The sequence below is a fragment of the Strongyloides ratti genome, scaffold srae_chrx_scaffold0000002, assembly GCF_001040885.1.
Source record: "Strongyloides ratti genome assembly S_ratti_ED321, scaffold srae_chrx_scaffold0000002".
NCBI lineage: Eukaryota > Metazoa > Nematoda > Chromadorea > Rhabditida > Strongyloididae > Strongyloides > Strongyloides ratti.
In genome coordinates, this window is record NW_020171510.1 from 927810 (window position 1) to 953066 (window position 25257).

The 25257-nt window shown below is 19.1% G+C and overlaps 6 protein-coding genes across 6 annotated transcripts; 4 read left to right on the forward strand and 2 right to left on the reverse strand.

Annotated features, from left to right (window-relative positions):
- Positions 1–395: 395 nt before the first annotated feature.
- On the forward strand, positions 396–777 carry SRAE_X000120400 (Hypothetical protein; the record flags this gene model as incomplete). The annotated part of the gene is made up of 2 exons (XM_024646319.1): positions 396–458; positions 520–777. 2 exons carry the CDS (start codon positions 396–398, stop codon positions 775–777), a joined length of 321 nt encoding a protein of 106 aa, XP_024498667.1.
- Positions 778–1396: 619 nt separating this feature from the next.
- On the forward strand, positions 1397–1924 carry SRAE_X000120500 (FMRFamide-related peptide-like family-containing protein; the record flags this gene model as incomplete). The annotated part of the gene is made up of 2 exons (XM_024646330.1): positions 1397–1466; positions 1527–1924. 2 exons carry the CDS (start codon positions 1397–1399, stop codon positions 1922–1924), a joined length of 468 nt encoding a protein of 155 aa, XP_024498668.1.
- Positions 1925–3973: 2049 nt separating this feature from the next.
- On the forward strand, positions 3974–4174 carry SRAE_X000120600 (Hypothetical protein; the record flags this gene model as incomplete). The annotated part of the gene is made up of 1 exon (XM_024646341.1): positions 3974–4174. The coding sequence occupies one exon, from the start codon at positions 3974–3976 to the stop codon at positions 4172–4174; it is 201 nt and encodes a 66-aa protein (XP_024498669.1).
- Positions 4175–4566: 392 nt separating this feature from the next.
- SRAE_X000120700 (Class II glutamine amidotransferase domain and Glutamine amidotransferase type 2 domain-containing protein) lies at positions 4567–5956 on the reverse strand (the record flags this gene model as incomplete). Its single annotated transcript, XM_024646352.1, has 3 exons — positions 4567–4632; positions 4684–5778; positions 5831–5956. 3 exons carry the CDS (start codon positions 5954–5956, stop codon positions 4567–4569), a joined length of 1287 nt encoding a protein of 428 aa, XP_024498670.1.
- An 8278-nt stretch (positions 5957–14234) lies between these two features.
- On the forward strand, positions 14235–17686 carry SRAE_X000120800 (WD40 repeat and LisH dimerisation motif domain and WD40/YVTN repeat-like-containing domain and WD40-repeat-containing domain-containing protein; the record flags this gene model as incomplete). Its single annotated transcript, XM_024646364.1, has 5 exons — positions 14235–14239; positions 14316–14353; positions 14422–14467; positions 15668–17322; positions 17370–17686. The coding sequence occupies 5 exons, from the start codon at positions 14235–14237 to the stop codon at positions 17684–17686; spliced, it is 2061 nt and encodes a 686-aa protein (XP_024498671.1).
- Positions 17687–18433: 747 nt separating this feature from the next.
- On the reverse strand, positions 18434–24640 carry SRAE_X000120900 (Rho GTPase activating protein at 71E; the record flags this gene model as incomplete). Its single annotated transcript, XM_024646375.1, has 8 exons — positions 18434–18846; positions 18897–18978; positions 19029–19543; positions 20774–21022; positions 21555–22011; positions 22079–22240; positions 22291–22463; positions 24598–24640. The coding sequence occupies 8 exons, from the start codon at positions 24638–24640 to the stop codon at positions 18434–18436; spliced, it is 2094 nt and encodes a 697-aa protein (XP_024498672.1).
- Between the last annotated feature and the right edge of the window lie 617 nt (positions 24641–25257).

A 25257-nucleotide genomic window follows, 5' to 3' on the forward strand; every position in this document is an offset into this window, starting at 1 on the left:
AAATAATTACTAACATATGACAGAAATAAATAATAATAAGTGGGTAGTGTTAACACATTTTAAGAAAAAATATTTTTAATAAAAAATATGTTAATTATAATTCATCTCATATATCAAATATATCATCTTTTAATAAAATAAAATAAAAAAAAAAATAAATTTGGAATCATATTATAAAAAGTATATGAGAAGGAAGCAATTTCTCAAATAATATATTAATTAGATAGTATTTATAGATAATTGTTACTTTAATATAAATATCATTTTTTACTTTTACATATTTATGTTTTATATTAAAAATTAAAGTATATATTATTTTAAACTAATAATTATTTTTAAGATTTTTTTTTTGCCAAAAATTTATATTTTAATTTTTTAAATAATTATCAATTAGAATGAATAATATATCATTGTGTTTTTATGGATTACTCCTGACAATATTAATTTTTACATCAAATGTAAGTATTAATATAATGTTTTCATAACATAAAATTATAATTAAAAACATTATAATTTTAGAATGTTTTTGGAAGTGATTTTAATTTTCCAAGTAGAGATATAATGAAAGCTATGCTTAGAGATCCTAATGCTTATTTTAGAGGAGAACCTATACGTTTTGGTAAAAAATCAAGTTTTAGAGAACCTATTAGATTTGGTAAAAGAAATTCACCTAATTTAAAAAAAAATAAAGGAAATGAAATAATGAATTTTGATAATGAAAATGATAATTTTGATAGAAAATACTATATTCCTGTACCATTTTATAATTTTGAGTGAAATATTTCTTACTCTAATAGATAATGTATTAATTTATTGAAAAAATAAAATGATACCATACTATTCCGATATCATACAAAAAAAAATATTATAATAAGTTTTTTTTTAGATTAAGAATGTTACAATATTCGTTACAATATAATGAAGAGAATATGAAACCACTTACAATATCATCATCATACCAATACTATTAAAAATAATTTTACATAATTCTTAACATTTAAATAAATTGTTTTTACGTCACTTTATTTTTTTTTTATATTAATATTAAAATTAAAATTTAATTTTTTTTTATTACTACTGTAACTTTAATATAATATTATTTTCCGTTCAATAAATTTAGCTTAAAATGTTTTATATTATTTACTTTTTTCCTATTATTAGAATCAAAAAGTTTATATAAATAATTTTGAAGGTAAAAATATTTGCTTGTGATGTGGTTTGTTCAAATAAATAAAATAAATTTATTACTTAATTTTTTTAAAATTGCTAATATTCCGGTAACAAAAGCTTAATGATGCATAATTATTAAAATGGTATATAAAAATTTGGATATAATAATTTTTACTAGTATTATAAATTTCAAATATTTAATAAAGTTTTTAAAATATTTCTTAAAATGTTTACTCTTTTAAACAATAGAAATTCTATAACTTTTTTATTGACTATATTTTTAATTTTCATAAATGGTAAGTTAATAATTTATTAATTTTATTATAATTTAATAATTATAATTTATCTATATATAGTTTCATTTGCTTATTACTTTGATAGTTTTGATGATTATCCAGTAAAAGTTAATCAATTGGAAATGTACAAAAAAATTCATTCAAAACCACAAAGTATGTATTTTTTTTATCCAGCTAGATTGAACTGGGCTGTAGATAAAACCAATTTTATTGAAAATAAAGGAGATATATCATCCAATAAAAATAAAAGAAGTAATTTAAATGAAAATAAAAGTGATGATAATGAGTCAATTCTTAATGGACGTAATATTCGTTCACCTTTAGGTACTATGAGATTTGGAAAAAGAGGAAAAATTTATGATATACCTATGTCAGATGAAGAATTTAATAGTTGGATTATTTATAACAAAAGAACAGCTAAACCTAATCCATTAGGAACAATGAGATTTGGAAAATAATAACATCTCGCAATATTTTTCTTTTTTCCAAGTAATCAGTTAAAATTATCCATCAAGTACTAATCATAACCACAATAATCATCAATACATAAAAATTAATATTTTTTAAATCATTTTACTATAAAAGCATTTTGTTACGATTTGTATCATTTTAAAAGTGTTTATATTTGTGAAAAATAAAAAAAAAAATAAATATAAAGTATAATAAAAATAATAATAAGATAACCATTAAATTTTAAAAGTTCTATTTTATGTGATTCTTAGCAAACATTTTTTTTAATTAATAACGACTTCTTTTATTTATAAAATTTAAATATATATTAAGTTAAGTGAATAAAAAAAAGTACAAAAAAAAATATAAACTGTCCTAAGATAGTAATTAATTTTTAACCAATATATAATTAAATTAAATCTTTAATTTTTGATCAAAATATCTTTTTCTAATAATATATGTTTTAAAATTGATAATTTCATTTAAAAAATAATTAAATCGTATTTTTAATTAAAAATAGTACAAAATAAAATTTATCATACAATATTATTAGTTTTTTTTTTGTAAACTACATGTATACCATTTGTCACCTCATAAATATCTTTTATTTCTATTAAAAATAAACTATGAATCATTTTTTTATTAATGTATCAGATAAAAATTTCATATATGATTTATATTATTCTTAACAAGAATTATATATATAAAAATAAAATATTTATTTTTAATAAATATTTTCTTAAATAATTAAAATATAGTTTTGACAATACTAATCTATCTTTCATTTTTTTTTAACCATTAAAAATAAGATAACAATGACCACTTTCATGTTTCAATTTTTCATACCTATTAAATTTGATATTTTTAACACTAACAATTTATCATTTAAAAATGCCATTCGAGATAAGAAATCCATTAAAAATTTTATATAAAAGAGATTTTCTATTATTTTTATATTAAAAAATTGTTCACTATAAATCTCAAGTATCAATAGAAAACTCTCAATTAAACTATCATCATCCTTCATAAATAAATATATATGATGATTTTATTTATTATTCGTGTTTTTAGAAATTAAAACAATTGACTAGTAGTTTTAAATTATTTTTATACCAATTTTTCAAGATTGTAATATATACATTTGTATATATCAATAAAATATTTTATTTCCACCCTCTTTTTTTTCATATTTTAATTTCCTTTACAAATCTTTTAAAGTGAGTGAAAAAAATACAGGGAAACATATCATCTTAACTATAAATTAAAATATATTTTCCATATTATTTATATAATAAAAATTTTAAAAAAGGCGGTCCTACACGATAAATCGTATATAAAAATACTACAAAAGTCATTTTATTTCATAGAAAAATTAATCTCTTTCAAACATTTAAAAATAAAAATATATAAATATTTTCAATTTCATTGTTCTTTTCTTTATGTTTAAAAAATAAACATATATATTACTATTATGTATTTTATATAATTATATTCTAAAAAAAATATTTTTTTTAAATAATATAATAATTACTATTTGCCCTTAATAGTAAAAAATTATCAGTATTATATTATTTTTACTTTTTTTTCATTAAATTTGAAATATATAAATATACATTCTAAAATAGATTTTTTTTTTAATATTCAAACCTTTAAAATTTTTTTTCTATCATTATTAATATATAAATGTTAGATAATGTTTTTATTTTCATTTATCTTAACAAAACTTTCTTTTTATTAAAATTTTATAAGATTTCATGTAATTTTATAATCTAAAATTTTCCAGACTTCTTAGTAATTCAACAATAACATTTTTTTGTAACTAAATAATAATAAATGTTCAAGTAAAAAAAATATTTTATAAATTATAAATTTTACAGTTTTTCTTTTATAAGAAAACATTAAAATATTATTTTATTTTATAAATTTTTTTCTTATTTTTTTAATGTTACAAATAGTTAATTTTATATTTTTAACAATTTTTTTTTAGATCTAAGATTAAAAAAATTATGGCATCATTAAGATTAACAATAATTACTTTTATTTTTGTTTTTGCATTCATGGCAACAATTCAAATATCATATGGCGCTCCTAATAGAGTTATGATGAGATTTGGAAAAAGATTTGCACCATATGTAGTTGGTCACCCATTCTATCAAAATTCTATTTATCAACATGATGATGCTCCTGATAATGCTTATAAAATCAATTCTTACCTAAACAAAAATCAACCGTTTCCTGTTGTTATAGAAAACAATTAATATAAATTGAGTGAAAATTAAACTCATATAAAATTAACAAAATAAAACAAAAAGATCACTACATGAAATATACAATTACCCCTCGACTTATATATCTTCAAAAAATATTTTAAAAAATTTTATATTATAAATTCAACTTTGTATCAAATATGGCTGTGTAGAAAAAAAGAAAAGAAAAATTTCTCTCCTGAATATATAATGGTTGTCTCATTTTTAAGTGAAAAAAAAGCTAATAATTATTTAGTTTATTATTAACACAAAATAGCGTCACACATTTATAATTATATACTAAAGTACAAATTAAAGCAGAAAATATAATTTTTTTTAAATATATCATTTCATATATATATGTTATATTATCATTTTAATCATTTTTATACTACCACAATTTTCTATACATCTATTAGTGTTATTGTTAACAAACAAGAAATGATATTAAAATAAACAGAAATCCCGCACTATATATTTTAATTTTTTTTTTTTATTTTTAAAATATAATTAAAACTTACTTTTTTAATAATTCTTTCAATTTCAATATCATTAACACCAACTTCACTTGAAAGATAGATATAATCATCATTTGTAAGATAATATCTTGCTGGTCTTAATCCATTACGATCAAGAATAGCTCCAATATAACGACCATCACAAAATGCCACAAGAGCTGGACCATCCCATGGTTCCATTAACATATCAGTATATCTATAAAATGCTTTCAATTCTTTAGATATCTCTTCATTTTTTTCATAAGCTTCTGGTATCATCATAATTGCTGCCTCATCAATACTTTTATCACCAGCTCTGACTAAAAATTCTAAAACATTATCAAAGCATCCAGAATCAGTCATTTCAGGTTCAATTACAGGATAACATTTATAAAGATCTTTACCAAGTTTTTCACTTGACATTACACCTTCTCTAGCATGCATGAAATTTTTATTTCCACGTAAAGTGTTAATTTCACCATTATGTGCTATCATTCTATTAGGTTGTGCTCTACTCCATGTTGGAATGGTATTTGTTGAAAATCTACTATGAACAAGTGAAAAATGAGTTTCAAAGTCAGGATTTGTTAAATCACTATAATATTCATACAATTGATATGGTGAAAATTGTCCTTTGTAAACAATTATTGATGTAGAAAGTGTACAAAGGTAAAAATCAATTTGTTGTTTAGCCATATTATTAATACATTGTTTTTGAAGAACATACAATGCTGTATTAAATTTTTCTTTATTTTCTGCAAAATCAGCTGTTACAAAAACTTGTCTTATACATGGTTCAGTTTTACAAGCTTCTGATCCAATAGCATTTGAATTTGTTTTTAATTTTCTCCAACAAATAACATTAATATTAGAACCACGAGCAAGATCAACAAATGATTCTTTTGCTTGTTTATATGTTTCCTTATCCAAAAATAAAAGTCCAGTTGCATATTGACCAAATGGTGGAAGATCAATATTGTCAGTTTCTTTAACTGATTTGCGATACAATTTGTCAGGTATTGCAGCCATGACACCGGCACCATCACCTGAATCATTATCAGAACCACATGCTCCACGATGAGCCATTCTTTCAAGCATTGTTCTACCTTCTTTTAAAATCTATAATAATATATAAATATATATTTTATTTAAAAATAAATATTAAACTTACATTATGATTAGATTCATGCTTAATTGAAGCAACAAATCCAACACCACAATTATCTCTTTCAAATTGTGGATTCCATAAAGTACTATTAGCTACTTCAGTTAACTTAGCTTTACTTAAAACAACCATAATTAAATTGATAAAAATTAATCAAATTTTTGTATTTCTATCACTATAATTAAAATAAATTAAATGTTTAGACTTTATTTATGGTTTGATCATTGATAAGTTTATAAAATGATAAGATAATATTAAACGAAATTTTAAAGATGTTAAGATAATGAGAATAACATGATTCAAATACAATTGTCCACCATTTATCATTTTAATATTAATAACATATACAAATATTAAAGTATATAAATATATTAAAAATGAGAACAGGAAAACAAAAATCAAATGAATTTAGATACAAAAAAAAATTGTATTTACATAAGTTAAAAATTTAAAAGTAGAAAAAAAAGAAAGATGATTTTATTTACATATATATATATATACATATATATATGTATATATTATTTAATAATAAAAAAAAAGAAATATAATGAAGACGTAAAAATAGTCAGTTATTTGATTAATTGATAATATGTAAACAATTTATCTGTCATAACTATAAATGGATACTTTAAAAGATATGTAATTTGTTATTTATAACAAATATATATATATATATAATTAGAATGACTATTAAAAATTAATTTAGGAAATAAAAGTATAAAAATAGCATATAAATAAATGAATTAAAAGGGATAACAAATTAATAGTAACAAATATGTTGTCATTTATAAAAAAAAAAAAAAAGTTAATGTACATAAAGATAAGAATGACCAAAAGTTTAAAAAAAAATTAAATTTATATGATATATTTAGACAACCTGTCACTTGTTAAGAAATGTTTGTATATTTATAAAATTTTGGTTGATCAAAATAACTTTAAAAGATAGCAAATAAAATGTTCTAAAATAATAAAATTATTTTATAAAAGATAATATATCAAGTTAAATTTAGATTTATAATATATAAAATAACAATAAACATATTGACGTTTGATATAATTAACCTTTTTCAAAGACATCCTTTTTATAATAGTCATTGTAATCAACTTTTTAAAAATAATGTTATTTTCATTCATTATATTGTATGTATATTTGCCATTTATAAATTATATAACAATATTTTATGAAATAATATTATTTTTACCTGTAAGTTATTCAATTAATATTTATTTTAATTGGTCATATCTTAAATTATTTGACCTATCAAATAATAATAAAAACTATAAACTATAAGGTAATTTATTTTATATAACTTCTAGCTAAACTAATCAGACATAAAAATGACATTTGTTTGATAAAGCATGTTTTTTTTTAAATGATCGATATATTGTGATATAATATCACAATACTTTATTTATATTACTAAAGATTAGTATTTATGTTTCCAAAATATTAAATTTTCAATATTTTTTTTATAACAAAATAATTATATTGTTTTATAAAAAAAAATGTTATTCATTTTAAAAAATTTCTCAATTTTATACTTAACTTTATATCTTTAGATAATAATTTAACAATCTGCAAAATATTTTATAACTTATTTTTAACATAAAAACACTTTTTTTTATATATTATTTATTCATTAAATATAACTTATAATGTCGTAAGATTTTAAAAATAAAAGGACATATCGTTAAAAAGTATTACAAAATATAATATATATTTTAAAGAAAAAAGATTCTAAAAATAAAGTTATTATAATAGAAAAAAAAAAATAAAATAACTCACATGTTAAAATATAATTATTCTAAAATGAATTCCTAGTTATGCTTAATGACTTTCAAAGCAAAATAACTTGTTTTGGTAACTTTGAACAATTTCAAGAAAATGTATTATTAAATATATCAAACTTTTCTAAATATTATAAAAGAAATTTTTTATAATAAAAAATTTTTTCACTCAAATAGACAAGGCATTTATATTAGAACAAAATAAATTAATTTGACGTGTTTAAATATTGAGCAAAAAAAAAAAGTAGAATATGGATAATATATACAAACATTTTAAAAGATAAACAATAAATATATCAACATATTATATTTATTTTTTTAAAAATATTTATTAATTTGACAATATTTAGTACATATCATTTTACTTTATATTATCATAATAATAAGAATTTATAATTTAAAAGAGTAAAATTATTAACTGTCATTAAAAGTTAAAATTTTAAATGGCATATTTTAAAAAGTAAAATGAATATAAGCTATTAAAATATTTATTTTAAAGTAATAAAAAAAATTTAAATGAGTTTATATAAATTTCTTAACTTTTAATTTTAAATTATAGGTAAATAAAATAAAGAGTTATATAATATTATTAAATCTTTAACTTTTTGATTATTAAAAAATGTAAAAGTAAATAAAACTTTAAAATAAAACAAATAGTAAATATTTATAAGAAGTAGAGAAAGTATAATACAGATTTTTTTTTAAAAAAAAATATAATACTTAATTTTTAAATAAAGTATAAAGAAGGATAAAAATTTTTTTTGATGAATTAAAGAATAATATAATGTTTAAAGATATATACTATATTTTGAGTTAATTATATATATTAAAATGTTACTATTAACTTGTTATATAAATTTTAAAGAAATAAAAAAAAATTTTCTAAGAATGATTAAATATTTTTGGGAGAAAAAAAAAATAGATGGTTTTTAAATTTAAGGAATATTTTTAGATATCCATAAATAATAAGATGTAATTTATTGTTTCAAAAAATTTAATATTTTAAAGATAGAATGGGTATTAAGTTTATTTATATGCCACATTTTATGTTAATCATTTATATTGTCAATATATAAAATGTAATGTATGTCTTTTAAAGAATACATTATTACGTAAGCATAAGTCAATGTTAAAAGAAAAATTAAAAAAAAGAAATTAAGTTATCATATTATGGTAAAGTTTAATCTTAAATCTATATGAAATATTATACATATATAGGAAATAAGTCTATTAATTATAAATAAGCAAGATTAAGTTGCATAATAAATTTGTAAGATATATAGTAATTTTATTGTGTTATAATTATAATATATAATACATGAATTATTTTAAAATAATAAACAAAATCTTTTTTATATTATATAATAGATCAATATAAATATAAAAATAAATAGAAATTAAGATTCTCTTATTATTATTAAGAAAAAAAAATATTTAATTGACATTTAGTTAAAAAAAATAATTTTTTTTTTAAATTATATATATATATATATACATAATTTGTAATATATATATATCTATCTAATATTAAAGTTATAAATGATGTTATTTTATACAAGATTAAAAAGGTTTTAAATTTATAATATCAAAAGATAAAAGACAATAGATAGTACAATTAATCATTTTATTATTCTTTAAAATATAGTAGACATCTGGACAACAGATATTCTCACACTCAGCCAGAAATGCATTTTTTATAAACAAGATAGACTCATTGAGATAATTATAATAAAATCTACCTCTATTGATAGAATTATTGATAATAAGAGTTGTTAAACCTCTCTATTACACTATTTTAATAAATGACTAAAATTTAAAATAAAAATCAAATTAAAAATGTGTTTAAATTTTTATTTTAAAAATAATATAGATTAAAAAATAGTTTTAAAAAAATTTATATAATGAGAAAAGTTAATTTAAAATATTTTATACTACTTTAATATTACCATTTATTTTTACATAACATTACTATTATTATAGAAATTATATTTATAACTTTCTTGAAAAAACATTTAAAAAAAAATGTTTCAATGACTTTAAGAATATTATCTAAAGATATATATATATATATATATTATTCTATATGCGAACTTTAGAAAAAAAAAAAAAACATCAGACATAGTATATTAGAAAGTGCGAGTGATCTTTTTACAGAACATTTTTATGTCAAAGTTTCTCATCAAATATTTATTAAAAAAAAAAAAGCAAAGTTAAAGATAATGTAGTTATCTTTTAACAAATTTTAAAGCCTAAAAAAATTGTCAGAGATGTTTTGCTAAAAAAAATATATATTTTTTTTTTGGTAGATCCCTATAGATATGTCAATGATAGTTAAAATAAATAAAATTTTTATTATTATTTTTTTAATAACTAACATAAATTTTTGTTTTTAATATTCAGGAAAAGAAAAAAAAAATCTATATAGAATTTTTTTTTTTTACATAAATAATCTACTTGTAATATAATAATAAAAGAAAAAAAAAAAGAATTTAATGAAGGAATAATAGATGAAAAATAAAGTTTAAAAAAAATTTTTTAGTATAAATACATATCCAAATATTATCCATGCGTATGTAATAAAAAATAGGAGAAGAAAAAGAATTTAGGGTACTACATATGAATTTAACATTAAAATAAATTTGAATGAAGAGTAAAGTTTATACTAGAAAAATGATTACAATAAAATATTTTGCCAAACATTTTTGAAGGGAAGGAATAGAAGATGATAAAAAGATGGAGGATGGAGAAAAGAATTTAGACAATAAGGAAAACTATGTAAAATTACTCTAGTTGTAGGAAGGTTTTTGATCAAAAATAAAATGGTACTTAAATGAGTGGGACAAACTAACTTTTTATTTTTTTTTTTTTGAATAAATGTAGGAGGAGAAGGAAAAATATATGATAAATAAAATGAAACTTTTTGATAGATATAATTTTTTTAATATTATAATTTGGTTGACCAAAAAAACAAATAGTAAAATTTATAGTTATTTTTTTAGTATTAATTAAAAAAAAAATTTCTAAAGTAATTTTCTATTCAATATTTGCAATTATAATCTTTTGTAATTTAATGCTTATATTCATTATATTGTAATAACAAAAGCTCATTAATTTTAGTTAAAATACCCTAAGTAAATATATACAATATATATATGAAAACATATACATAAATTGTTGATATAAAAGGCATAAACTTTTAATGCTTAACATATTAAAATATCCAACAAATAATTTAAAAATGAAATTTTTATATTTTATATATACTTATTTATATATACGTAATTTTTTGTCAATTTTCAATAAAAACCATTTTTATTATGTATATATCCTTTAATCTTAACAAATTTTATGTTTAAAATTTTTAGTTAAATTATAAAGATGTGTTATAAATATGACATAAGAATTCTTATCATAAAATCTCTTGTTCAATTTATTATTTATAAGAGAAAATATAGTGTATTGAAGCCATAATTATTAAAATAGTGTATATATCTTATAGTTAAGTTAGTTTAATTGTTTAATGTATGATAAAAATTTTAACATTATAAAACTAGTATTCTTAAGAAATTGAAAAAAAAAAAATTTTATTCTTTTTTCTTTTTTTTATTACTCCATTTTAATTTTATTTTTTATATTTCTATAAAAAAAATATATATGTATTTTTATCTAAATATTCTTATATTTTTAAAATTCATTTAAATATAATAAATTTTTTTTGGTTAAAAAAACGAATTTTTATATATTTTAAGAATAAATGTATGATAAATATTAAATATATTTGATATCAGTTTTTGTATAATTAACTTTTAACCACAACTGCAACACCATTTTTCAACTATTTTTTTTTTTTACATTTTGTCTCTTTCATCTACATGTGTCTAAATTACTTAGGTATAGATATTTTTTAAATGTAATAAAAGTGTGAAAAAATTATATATTTAAAAAGAGAAAAAGATATATATATATATATCAGTTAATACATGTATTTGACTATTATAATAATTTAAATACTTTCAAATTGTGTTAATATATTTAATAAAGATTTTCTCTATTATCATTATTTTAAAATTTATATATCTATGTATTCTATTTATCTAGGAAAAAAAAAACACATAAAATAAAAATCACTAAAATGGTTTATATATATATATATATATTAAATAGAGAATTATTTTAAATTATGTTACAAGAGTTTGCTTGTTTAAATAATACACATATGTATTATTTATTTTTTTGTTAATGTTTATAGATGGATTTTGAAGAAAGTAAAAATTATTAAGAATTGTATTGCTTTTTAGATTGATAAAAAAAGAATTATCATTTATCTTGGGTTGTGGTTGTTGAATATGTATCGTTTTATTTTTTTTTTTTCATTTCAGCATTTTTACTTTTTAAGTAATCTATATTTTATACTACTTAATCAAAAGTATTATAATATATTTTAATAATGTCATACCATTAATTATCGAAAGGTTTATTCTTAAATTTAAGTAATCATTTTTTTTATTTTTTTTTTCTTATATTTACTATTTTAACTTTTATACCATAATAAATATTATTGAGATATATTTCTACACTCTCTTTATATTTTTATACATCTATATTACACATATATTTTTTATAAAGTTATTTTTGTTATGTTAAAAATAAAAACTTAAATTTCTATTATTTTAACATTTTTATTGTTTATTTTTAAAGAAATATTTCATAATTTTAAGTATTTTTAAATGCATATATATATATATATATAATAAAATATATATAAACATATTTTTATTTATCTAATAAGTTCCGTAAATGAACATGTAAAAGGATGGTGTAGTATAGAGTTGCAAAATTGTTAAGTGGATAGTAGAAACTAGATGTTAATGACACAATAAAGATACAATGTCGATTTTCAACATCATAGGACCATTGCAGATGTTAATATCATCTTGTTTTTCATATACTATTTTCTTTCTCTAATACATAAAATGCCTTACCGAGGTTTTTTTTTTATTTTAAATTTTTAAATAATGTACATTTTTGACAATAATTCCCATATCATTGAAGAATTACAAACTTCATGACTTTTTTTTTTTTGCTAAATTTATAGAAAAGTTGTACTTTTTAGATAAGTTTTAAAATCCACCTTTCATTGCTCTTTTTTTTATTGTTGTTTATATTGAATAGATGTATCATCAATTTAATAATTATGGATTTATTGTTGTTGTTAATAATTTTTCAACAACAAATTCTATTTCTACTAACATTTGTTATAATCATTCAAAAATAATATACATTTTAAAATTATTAGAATAATATAAAAAAATTTTTTGTTAGATTTTATAATCCTATAATATATACTAGTATATACAAAAGATTTTTCTTTTTGCTAAATGTATATTTACTAATATATCAAATTTTTTTTTTTATTTTATTGTTTGCCACAACATTCTGATCACATGATTGATTTAATATGAGTAACATATTACATTTTACCTTAACTGTCTTAAGAGGTAATATATATTATTTCATAAAAAGAACCTCCAGATGTACATATTGTATAGAAGGTGAATTATGTTTATTGTAATGTATCAGGATTATAAATCATATTTATACTCTTCAAATTACTACTTTAAAAAGTTACAACAAAATAAAGTGGACTTAGATTTTATTTCTAATAACTTTTGCTATCGTAGTAGTCTCTGTATGAACAAATCTCTATTCACGTTAATGTATATATCCATTTGCTCACATCTATACTTCGTGTAACTACTGCCCAATTCTTCTTATTCAAAATGATAGGGTCAATGCATTGCATTTTGGTCTCGATAATAATTGATAATCTTATTTGATGACAAAACTTTTATCATCCAATCTTTTTTTTAATATTAGTATAGTAAAAACATAAGTTTAAACTTATATTAATTATTTCCTACAAATCACTTTTAGTTTTAAGAAAAAAGGTCTTTTTATATAAAAATATATATATTGTCTACTTATTCTCTTTACATGAGAAAATCGTTTAATTTTATATATTTATATATATATATATATATCTACAATTTCCAGTGTCATTGTAAAATAAATTGATAGAAACACACATTAAACATATTAACAAAAAGATAGTGTCTTAAATTAAAGAAAAAACTTTTTTTTTTATAATCTTTACTTTCTTTTACAATGATTAAAAGTAACGATTTACTTTATTTTTTTTATATACCAATTATATATAATAGATATATATTCATTCTTTTAATATTATTTTTATATAATATAATATATATTGTAAGAAAAAAAAATGAAAAAGAACACTATGTATTTCATAATATAAGCAAAAATGTTTATATTATTATATTAAAAAAATTAATAATAAAATATATGTATATTTAAAAAAAAAAAATTTCTTCTTTTCCATATGTATTTCTAATTTATAACGTATGTATATATACATATATTTATATATATTTATCTGTTCTATCTTAAATTGTTTTTGCACTACTTTTATAAATTCATGTATATTTATTATACTAAAAAATACATTTTTATTATAAAGAATCATTTTTAATTTTTCACCTTCTTTTTAGATATTTATATATATATATAAATATTTTTTTTACTTTTATTTTGTCGATCTATTATGATGTTAGTTGGTCTTTGATTATTATATATTATGTTATGCAAAGATATATTGTATATATTAATTGTTTTTTTTTTTTAGATCTTTTCCCCTATCTTCTGAGGTGTTTAATCACCCAGGTAAAAGTGCTTCATTGTGGATTTCTCATATGACAACTCACCAACGTTGGTCAACAACGGCCTCGTAGTTGATCCAGACGTACAATCTGACTGCCCTCCAGTTAAGAAAGCAAAGTAAGTTTAAAAAAATTAAAAAAAAAAAAATTTTTTTATAATCATTATATATAATTTCAATATATTATCTATTATATTATTACTTATTTAATACTCACACAATACATATATTTATAAAGAAAAAAGTTTTATCGCACCTCAATATTTTAGTTTATTTGTATTTATTTAAGATCTATTAGAAAATCATTTTCCTAACAACACACTATATACATCTTTCTTTTTACCCTTTTGATAACATATAAAGTTTTAATCACATGAGTGTATTTACTTATATATATTATTTTTATTTAAATAGAAAAATAGAAACATTTCTATTAATTTTATAGTATATTCTTTAAAATATCAATAAGTATATAGTTTTATTGTATTATTAAAATAGTTATTTTATACAATTTAATAATACAAAACATATTTAAATAAAAAAAACAAACTTTTTTTTTATATATTACTAAAAGTCACACTATATTTTTATATGTATTTTTATTTTATATTCTTATATTTTCTTTTATATACATAAATTTCTTTTAAAACATTATCAAAACAAATTCTTTCTTTTTTACTGACTAATTTTATTTAAATATGTATCTATTTTTATAACATAATATTTTAGTTTTATACTTTATATATTTTTAAAATATACTAAAAACAAGTATTTTTCATAATTTTTCAATTGGAATAATGTATCCAATTTTGTTGTTTTTCATATGATATATAAGCAGTAAAAATTATTTTCTATATTCCTCTCTATATATATTTTATGTATTTTTCTACTACGTTCTCTTTTCCTATTTATTTTTATGATACATATGCATATTTATTGATATAATCAATGAAAAGAATTAGTATGTATTTTAATTTTGTTTGCTTCAATTAAAATTTTATTATTGTAATTATTATTTTTTTTTTTTTTTATAAAATTATCTATAATTATTTTATTTTTATAAAATTAGAAAGTATCACCAACAATTTTTTTTTAGGAATATATAATTATGTAAGATATATTTTTAGTTAATAAATTTAATATAAATAAAAATAGAATGATATTTTAATATATATATATATTTTTCTTTTATAGTCTTACATATATTTTTTTCTTATATTATTATATTGTATTAATTTATATCAAATAATAAAAAAAAAAACAGATTTTAAATGGATATTTATATATATAATTTTTAATTTTTTTTTTGTAATTTATAGACGGTCTTATTGTGATAATAAAAGTCCAGTGGAGGAAGAAGAAGATATAGTAATGACAGCTGATGTTGGAGTTACTGAATTAAATGATACAATTAATAGTAATAATTTAATTGAACTTTTAAAAAAAAATCAACATAGATTTGATGAAGTTTTATTTAATAAAGATGATAAAAGAATTGATGATGACAAATTTAAAAATAGGACAACAGAAAAAAAATTTTTATCAACAACAGAAAAAAGTACAATTAGAGTAATTGGTCAATATCTATATAACCTTGGTTTATTAGAATCATGTGATGCATTGATGAAAGAATCAGGTTGTAGTGTTGAGGATACTCGTGCTATAGCATTACGTGAATATATTGTCAAAGGATATTGGGATGAATGTATTGCAATTCTTGATGATATGAATGAAGTATTTAAGAGTGATGAACAAAAATTAGAATTAAAAATATTATTATTAGAAGAAAAAATTAAAGAACAAATAACACATGGTGATTATTGTTTAGCTTTTAGAACATTACAAATAGAATATCCATCTGATCCTAGATTAAGTAAAAGAAAAATTGATTTTGTAAAAATAATGATAGAAAATAAATATAATGATAGAATATCATGTTGGTGTGATGAAGGTTATGAACAATATAATAAAAATATTCAAGAAGAAAGAAGAGAATTAATTGGTGATATTCAAACATTATTAGAACCAGACTTTTTACTACCACCTCATAGACTTGATGAATTATTAAAACAATCAGTTAAAAATCAATCAGAAGATTGTATGTATCATATTAATGGTAATATTCCACCATCACCAATTAATAATAGCCTTATTTATAATCACAAATGTTCTTTTGATGAATTTCCTGGACATATTAGATTAGTTCTTCATCATAATTATAATGAAATACTAGCACTTGAATTTTCACCATGTGGTAAATATCTTGCTACAACAGGTAGATCACGTACTTCCTCTATTTATACCATTAATGATGATGGATCATTTGGTGGTGAACTAAAATTATCATTTCCATCAACAATAGCTGGTGGTGGTTGTATATCATGGTCATCTAATTCAGAATGTTTAGCTATAGCATCACTAGATGACGATAGAAGTGGTGTCTTTGTTTATAGTGCAAAGACTGGATATCTTTTGCGTCAAATATGGTCATTACCGGAAAGTAATGAAGCATTTACACTAGTTAGTTTCTTTCCGAAAGACAATAGTTCAAGATTAGCATTTGCTGATTTAAAAGGACATTTTTATGTTGCTGATTTTGAATTAGACCATAATCTTCGCTATGATGTTATTGATGGTTTTAGGATGAGAGCATTAATTTGTTTAAGTGATGATTGTTCAGTCATTGCTGCTGATACACATAATCGTATCAGAAAGTATACTTTTGATATTTCTGAAAATCATAGCCCAAAAGGAGAAACATTGATGACATTTGATTCACCAATAATTCATATGGCTATTGATAAAAGTGAAAAATTTTTACTTGTAACAACAAGAACAGCGGGTCATCGTGTAATTAATATTGAAACTCGACAAAATGTCGGTACTTATTACGGTGCTCATATCACAAATTGTATTATTACCTCATGTTATGGTGGTCCACAGGACGAATTCATTGCTAGTGGTTCTGAAGGTAGTAAGAATATTATTTTTTATTTCTCAATAGTTTTTTTTATTTTTTAGATAATAAAGTCGTAATATGGAATAGAAAGAAAGCTGAACCTCTTTTATATTTAAACGGGCATAGTAAAATGGTAAATTCAGTTTCATGGAATTCCGTTAATCCATATATGTTGGCATCTGCGGGTGATGATGGTACTGTTATAATATGGACTCCAAAAAGAATGGTTCCACCATCAGGAGAAGATCATATACAATATATGGAAGGTACCCGTATATCAGGTGACAAATGGACAAAAACCAAAAAAAAGGTTATTGAAAAAAATGGTAAAAGTCAACCTGATTACTTTACATCAGAATTTTATGGTCCAGAATGGTAAAATGTATCTTTTTATATTAATATATACTATAATACAATTTTAATTATAAACATATTTACTCTCATATTTAATATGATTAAGAGTCCCATTTTATTATCTATTATTTTTTTTGCAATTGACATTACTTTTATAACTAGTAAATGTTTCAGCGGGCGTAAGAAGATCAAATAATATATATAAATATATATATTAATTGTAATTAAATCGAATAAAAAGTTTAACCGTTCAAAATTTTTTGTTTGTATAAATTTTAATTTTTTTAATAAGATTTTTGATAAAGGGAATGTTCACAACATATAAATGTCTATAATATAAATTACTAATATTATAATTTAAAAAAAATAAAATAATGTTTTATAAGCTATTTTTATTTAAATTAGTGCTTAAATTTACAAATAAATTTTTGTTTCATTTGAATTAATATGTTTTTTTCATAATTTTTTTGATTTGAAGCATATTTTTATTCTTATATATCAAAAAGACAATTTTCAAACATATAAAATAAAATATACACTTTTAAATTGTTTTTTTGAGATTTTAAATAATTTGTTAAAAAAAAAAGAATATTGCATTAAATTATAAAATAATAAAGATCATAAAGACTCATGAAAATATTTGACAAAACAATTATATTATATTTTTCTATTTCATTTTGTCATTCTTTTCAAAAAATAAATATATATATATTTTTTTTTGGTTAAAATAAAATAATATGGAGTCAGGGAATAAATGAGATATATAAAATACTTAATTTTTGGAAAAGATTAATTTTGATGTTGGATAGTAATTTGATGATTTATTTTTCATTGATGATGATGATTTGCGACGCACCAATGTTACTTTGTTGTATTTGCTTTGGTTGTCGTCTTCATTAGTTGTTAATCTTGTAAATCCAGTTAATGTTGATATTCTACGTATTGGTTTATCTTGTTTAAATGTTAAATTGTCATCAGTTTTGTTGTTATTTTCAATACTTGAGTCAAGTGATTTTTGTGCCCGGAAATAATGCTTTTTCCAGGAGGAACGTCTTTCTATACCTGAAGTAGAATTACATAATGATGAAAGTAATATAGGTTTATCAGATAAAGTTTTTGTAAGTGGCATTTTGTTATATTTTTTTGTTGAATTTGACGTTTCTCCATTAAATATTTCTCGATCATCTAAATAAAAATTTTCTTATAAAATATTATTTTTATAGTCTTAAATTTACCTTTTATATTATCATTTGCGACAATATTTGTAATATTATTAGTTTTATCATATTTTTGACCATTTTCGTTAAAATTACTAGTCTAAAAATTTGTTAATAAATAAAAACTGTTTTTTTTTAACATTTATATACCTTTTCTTGCTTGTCTTCTGTAGTATTTGCTTTACCATTTAAAAACCATTGTGAACGATTTTTCATTCTTCCTTTTTGTAAAGTATGAACATATTCTAAATTTTGTAGAGATCTTGAATTTTCAGCAGCTATATCTTCTCTTACAATACGATCATAACCAAGAAGATATTTTGGCATATCAATACCTTCATTAAGTGATGTACTAATACGACTTGATAAAAGTTCTTTGTTAATATTATTGTATATTGAATTGGTACATGTACAATTTATTGAATCTTTAACAGATGATGGTTCACAATAACATTCTGTAGGATTAATATTTTGATGAGAATGTGAATTTTTTTTAGATTTAGAAAAATTATTCTTACAACGAAGAACACTAGAACATACACTAACATTTGAACCCAGATTAAGTATTTGATTATTGTCATTGTCGTTTTCATGATCCATACTGTTACATGTATCAAAAAAATGTTCTTTATTCATTTCAAATGAGGGACGTCTCACAATGATTCCTATAACAAAATGACAAAATAAGACATTTATTATTTAAAACAATTAATTAAATTTTTTTTTTCTTATTATAAATTTTTCTTTAAATAATAAGTAAAATAATTTATTGTTTTGTAGTGAAAACATTTTTAAAACAGGATAGTCTCATTTTTTAATATATTTTATGTTACCACTCGTTTTTAAAGTAAAAAATCAATAAATTGATAATAAATTTTTTTTAATATAAAATATTAATATGATTATCTCATAAATAAATTAATTAAAAAAAATTTTTTCAAATTACCAATTTTTTTATAAAGGATATTAACTGTCCTACCATAATATTTTACATACCAATACTATATTAATACATGATAAACATAAAAAATTATCATATTATATATAGTAGTAAAATAATTAGTAAAAGCATAAAATAAAACAAACTATTTTTTCATTACATTATATTATTACAATATTTAATTTTACTAATGTGATAAAAAACAATCAAAAATACTTATACATTTGTAGGCATATATATTAAGAAAATGTTTAATATAATATAAAATTAATTTAAAATAATAATTTTTTTTTTTAAAAAATACTTTTAAATTATTAAACACTTTTTAAAATATAAACCTAATATTAATAGTAAATAATGAAACAACACATATTAATAACTATAAATATATAATCAAATAGTATTACTATACAAAAAAAATTATTAAATGTTAGTTTGAAAAAAAATTTCTATGAATTAATATTAACAAATACCATACAAGATAAATTGACAATAAAGTTAAAACATTTTTAAAGAAAAATAAATTTTAAATCATGCCATAAATAGTATATCAATATTCATTTCATTTCTTTCATAAATAAATAATTATTTCCGTAAATATTAAATTTTCATCAAACTAAAAACGAATTTAAAAAAATTAACTTCTAAAACTTTTTCATGAGATTAAAAGACATTAAGAAATGAAGAAAATATTAGGAAGTATAGGAAAATACAAAAATAAAGTGACAGTACATATATACGAAACTTGAAATAATAATCAAATAAAAAATATATATCAAAAAAATAATATCTGTTATTTTTTAACAATATGTATTTCTAGGGCAGTTTTTATCCTGAACATTATTACTATAATCCGAATGGCGACTGTTATGTGGCTTCAAAGGCCCTGTATAACTTTGAGACTTATTTCCAATAATATGAGATTCTTCTAAATCTTCAGGTGAATATGATTTACCGAATATTAAGCTAAGTGGTTTTTCAGCACTAGCACAGGAACAGCATGGTTGATGATGCGGATCAACACACCCAGTTATAGAAGCAGCACCAATAGCACTTCGATTTAATACTATTGAAGCAGATGTTGATCTTTTAGCTATAGGTAAAATAATATTATCATCTGATCCTTCACCTTCAGTATCATTATGATTAATATTTAATACTCCAAGTGATGTTCCTAAGTTCTGGCGACGTTCATTCCGTTTTTCTAGAAGTAAATATTATTAAAAAAAAAACACATACACACAAAAAAAAACTATTAATCTTTAATTATCTTTTTTTCTTTTTTCTTAATTAATAAATCAAAATTATTACTGTTATCTATTTATACTTAAATTCTAATAGTAATTTTATTTCTTATTTGATCTCTAAAAAAATATAAATATATTCATATATATCTACTTTATCATAATTGAACTAAATATTATAACATGCATATTTGTGTTAAAAAAAGCACCGCAGTAATCTTTTTAATATAAATATGTAAGTTTTTTTTTTTCATTATATTAAAGATTTTTTTAATATTTTTAAAATACCAGAATTTTCAAATAACCATTAACTATATCAAAATAAAAAGAAAATAAATTGAATAAATTATAATGTTAAAAAAAATAGTAATTATATTATATAAAACACACTAGTTATTTTTGAGTATATTAGAATAAATTTAAAATAAAAAAAAAGTAAACATTATAAATAGTGTTTCATAGTTATTAAAAGAAAAAAAAATAAAAACTTACTTATTGGATATTGAAATGAGAACATCCAGTTTTCTTCTACCCGAATTGTACGACCCGTGATTTTAGCGTAGTATTCATAGGACTCACGAGAGAACATATCGGTGAAACCAAAATTATTAATAAGAATAGCAATTATATGTGATGCTTGTTTAAATTTTCTTACATCATCAAATTTTGCTTTTGTGTCATTGATACATGTATGAAAAAGTGATGGAGCAACAGAAATGCCGATAGCTTCAGGATTCATTCTAGTATCGAATGTTATTGAAGAATCAGCAATTATTCTAAATGTCCCAAATAAGAGAACCATAAAATTTTGTGATACAGGATCCATGGCATGAATAATTTTTGCAAAAACAGCACGTTGTTTAACAGGATCAGGTTCGTGTAGTATACCAAAAAGAAGACGTTCATTTTCAGGACCAAATACACCTCCTGGTAATTTCGACAAAAATCTCTATATAAAAGAAGTATGTAGAAAAAAAAAATGTTATATATTTTAAAAAATTTTAAATAAAATTTACCTTAACAATAGATGCAGCTGTGTAAACATTTATGTCTGAAATATTCATCATACGACCTCCTTTCATTATAGCAGCAATTTTCTTCACTTGTGCTTGATTACCTGGAGCTCTCCAAATATCTTTTCTTAATGGACCTTCTTTATTAACTTTTAAAAGTAATACCTTTAATATAATTTTTTTTATAATAATAATTTAAATTAGATTAAACATACAAGTAATGGTCCTGGTATATCACCAGATTGAAATGCACATGCCATTGGTACACCAAATTTAACTTTTTCTAATCTATCTTTGAATCGTGCGTGAACTCCTTGATAACCACAAAAAACCATTCTATATTTTGAGATAGGCATTCTTATTATTTGCGTACAAAGATTTTTAAAATCTAAAAAAAAAAAATTAAGAAATTAATAAAATGTTTATTGATCAAGATAAATTAAAAAAAAAAAAAAATAATAATTTTTTATTTTTATTATTAAAAAAAGAAAAGAGTATAAATTGAAAAGAATATAACAAAACTTTTATATTTATATATTGGTATAAGTAACGGAATAGTACCCTTCCATATGTATATAATGGTTCAACATATTACTCAGATAATAAAAAGAAATTGGAATAACACTATTCAACAATAATTCGGCCTTTTCATTTATACAAAATGCGGGAATATTATATATATATATATTTTGATATATTTATTTATATGATAAAAATGTTTCTATACTATAAATTAAAAAAAAAAAAATAATATTTAAAAAAAATCTAATCATATATAGAGATAAAAAATTTATTTTTTTTATTAATGTATATGATTATTATTTCTAATATATATTATATATTAACTATTAAGAAGTAAAAAAAAATAATCTTTATCTATATTTTAATCTTATGTAATATAATTATATTTTAATTGATAAATGTATATATTTATTATATAATATTATTATTAAATGTCCTTCAATTGAAAATAAAATATATTATTATAACTTATCTTTAAGTAAAATCTCATGTTGAAATATAAATATTAAAAAGTACAAAAAGATATATAAATATATATAACAATAAAAAGGTATACTTATTAAGCTAAGATAAAAATAAATAAATATATATATATATTTTAAAATAAAATATTTTAAACATTTAAATGTATTAGGAAATTGTAGGAGGTGATTTTTAATGGTGAATAATATATGTTTCATAAAATATAAATGAGTTGTTTTAAATATATAATTGTTTAGTAAAAAAAAATATAATTGTATGACCGAAAAATGATTACTAAAAGTATTACACAATGTAGAAAAAAATTATGAAAAATATTTAAACTTTAAATAAATACAATTTTTAAATAAAGGATTATATATACATATATTAAACAAAAAAAAAAAAGAGAAATTTGTAGTATGCCGCAGGTAGAAATAAGATTGATGTATTATAGTCAACTATTAATGTCCTTTTTGGTTAAATGTCTTTTTATAGTAAGTATACTGTTTATTTTAAAAACACAAGTTAAGATCTACCTCCACATTATGTACTTTTTAAATCACATCAAATAACATTTTGGCTTTTGACTTAAAATGTTAAAGACATAATCATTTAAGACAAAATAAATATATATAAATTTTTTTAGGTAACAATATTTAACTAATAAGGGAACTTAAATTATTAATGATATATAATGGTTTTTGTAGTAATATAACTAGACACTAAATTATTACATTTCTTTCCTTTAAAAATTACTTTACAATAATTAATATTGCAAAAAGTAAGAAATTATTTGCTAATAAAAAAAATTAATTATATATTTTTAGTTAATAATATTAAATTTAAAATTTCCCTATCAAATATAAATGTTATCAAAAATTAATATGAAATTAATAGTTAATAAAAATGGAATGAAATGAAAGGTAATATATTTTTATAATTTATAAAATTATATTATTATTATGCCTTGAAATAATATAAAAAAAAAATTAAAATTAATCTTTACTTAATCAATTTTATAATTTTTTAAAAATAATTCAATAATTTTTTTCTTTTAAATATATAATATAAAAATTAAAAATAAATTTATTTATAAAAATCATCTGATTTATAATTAGAAAATTAATTTATGATAAAAAAAAATAAATTTAATAGTTATGTAATTACTTTTTTTTAATTAAATATATATATATATAAATTCTATTAAAATATTTAAAAAAGAATTTATAAATAGGCGCGAAATATATTACAGAAATAATTTATTTTAAATTACAACAATTTGTAATAGTTTAAAATGCGTATTAAGTAAATTGAAAGAACAAATTTATATTAATATATACATGGTGTAACTATAATTGTAACATTTAAATATTTTTTTCTTTACATATCAAAAATTATGTAAGTAATTAAATTACTACAACAATAACTATAATAAAAAAAAAATATATTATTGTATGTAATTAAACAAAAATAACGATATAGAATTAAAAATTTGAAATAAAAATGATTAATATACATTATGGAAAAAAAAAACATACAAACTGTAGAATAATTTTCTCTCTCCTCAAAATAATAATACATTTAAAGTTATATATAATTTTTTTTTCTATTAATACCCAAATTTGTTTTTTTTTTTATAAAATGTTAATGTAATTTATTGGATATAAAAAGACAAGAGAGAGAGAATGAACATGACAATAAAAAGATATTGGTAATTCTTTATATAAAGTCACTATACCCTACTTATGTATTTTATAAGAAACTGTGGACAAGGAAATCTGTGTAGCCAATATTATATATATTTAACTTGTCAATAGATTTTAGAGGGAATTTTTAGTTTTGTTGTTACGCTCGCTCTTCTTACTTCTACCAAAAATATATATGGTCAATGTTTATATATACATGATATTTATATATATCTAAACTTTAAGAATATTAATAGAAATTATCTATTCTAAAAATATACTATTTTCTTGAAAGTTTATAACAATAAAATTTTTAAAAGAGATCTTTTAAGTATAATTATATTTTTTTTAGTTAATCAAATTCAAATCAACAAATTTATGTTATACAATTTTTTTTTTGATATTCCATTAATTCTTTAGATATCGTGGGGATTTATTATAATTATACAACATAAAGACAAAAAAATATATATATTTATATTTATCTATGTTTGAGCTTACGATATAATAATA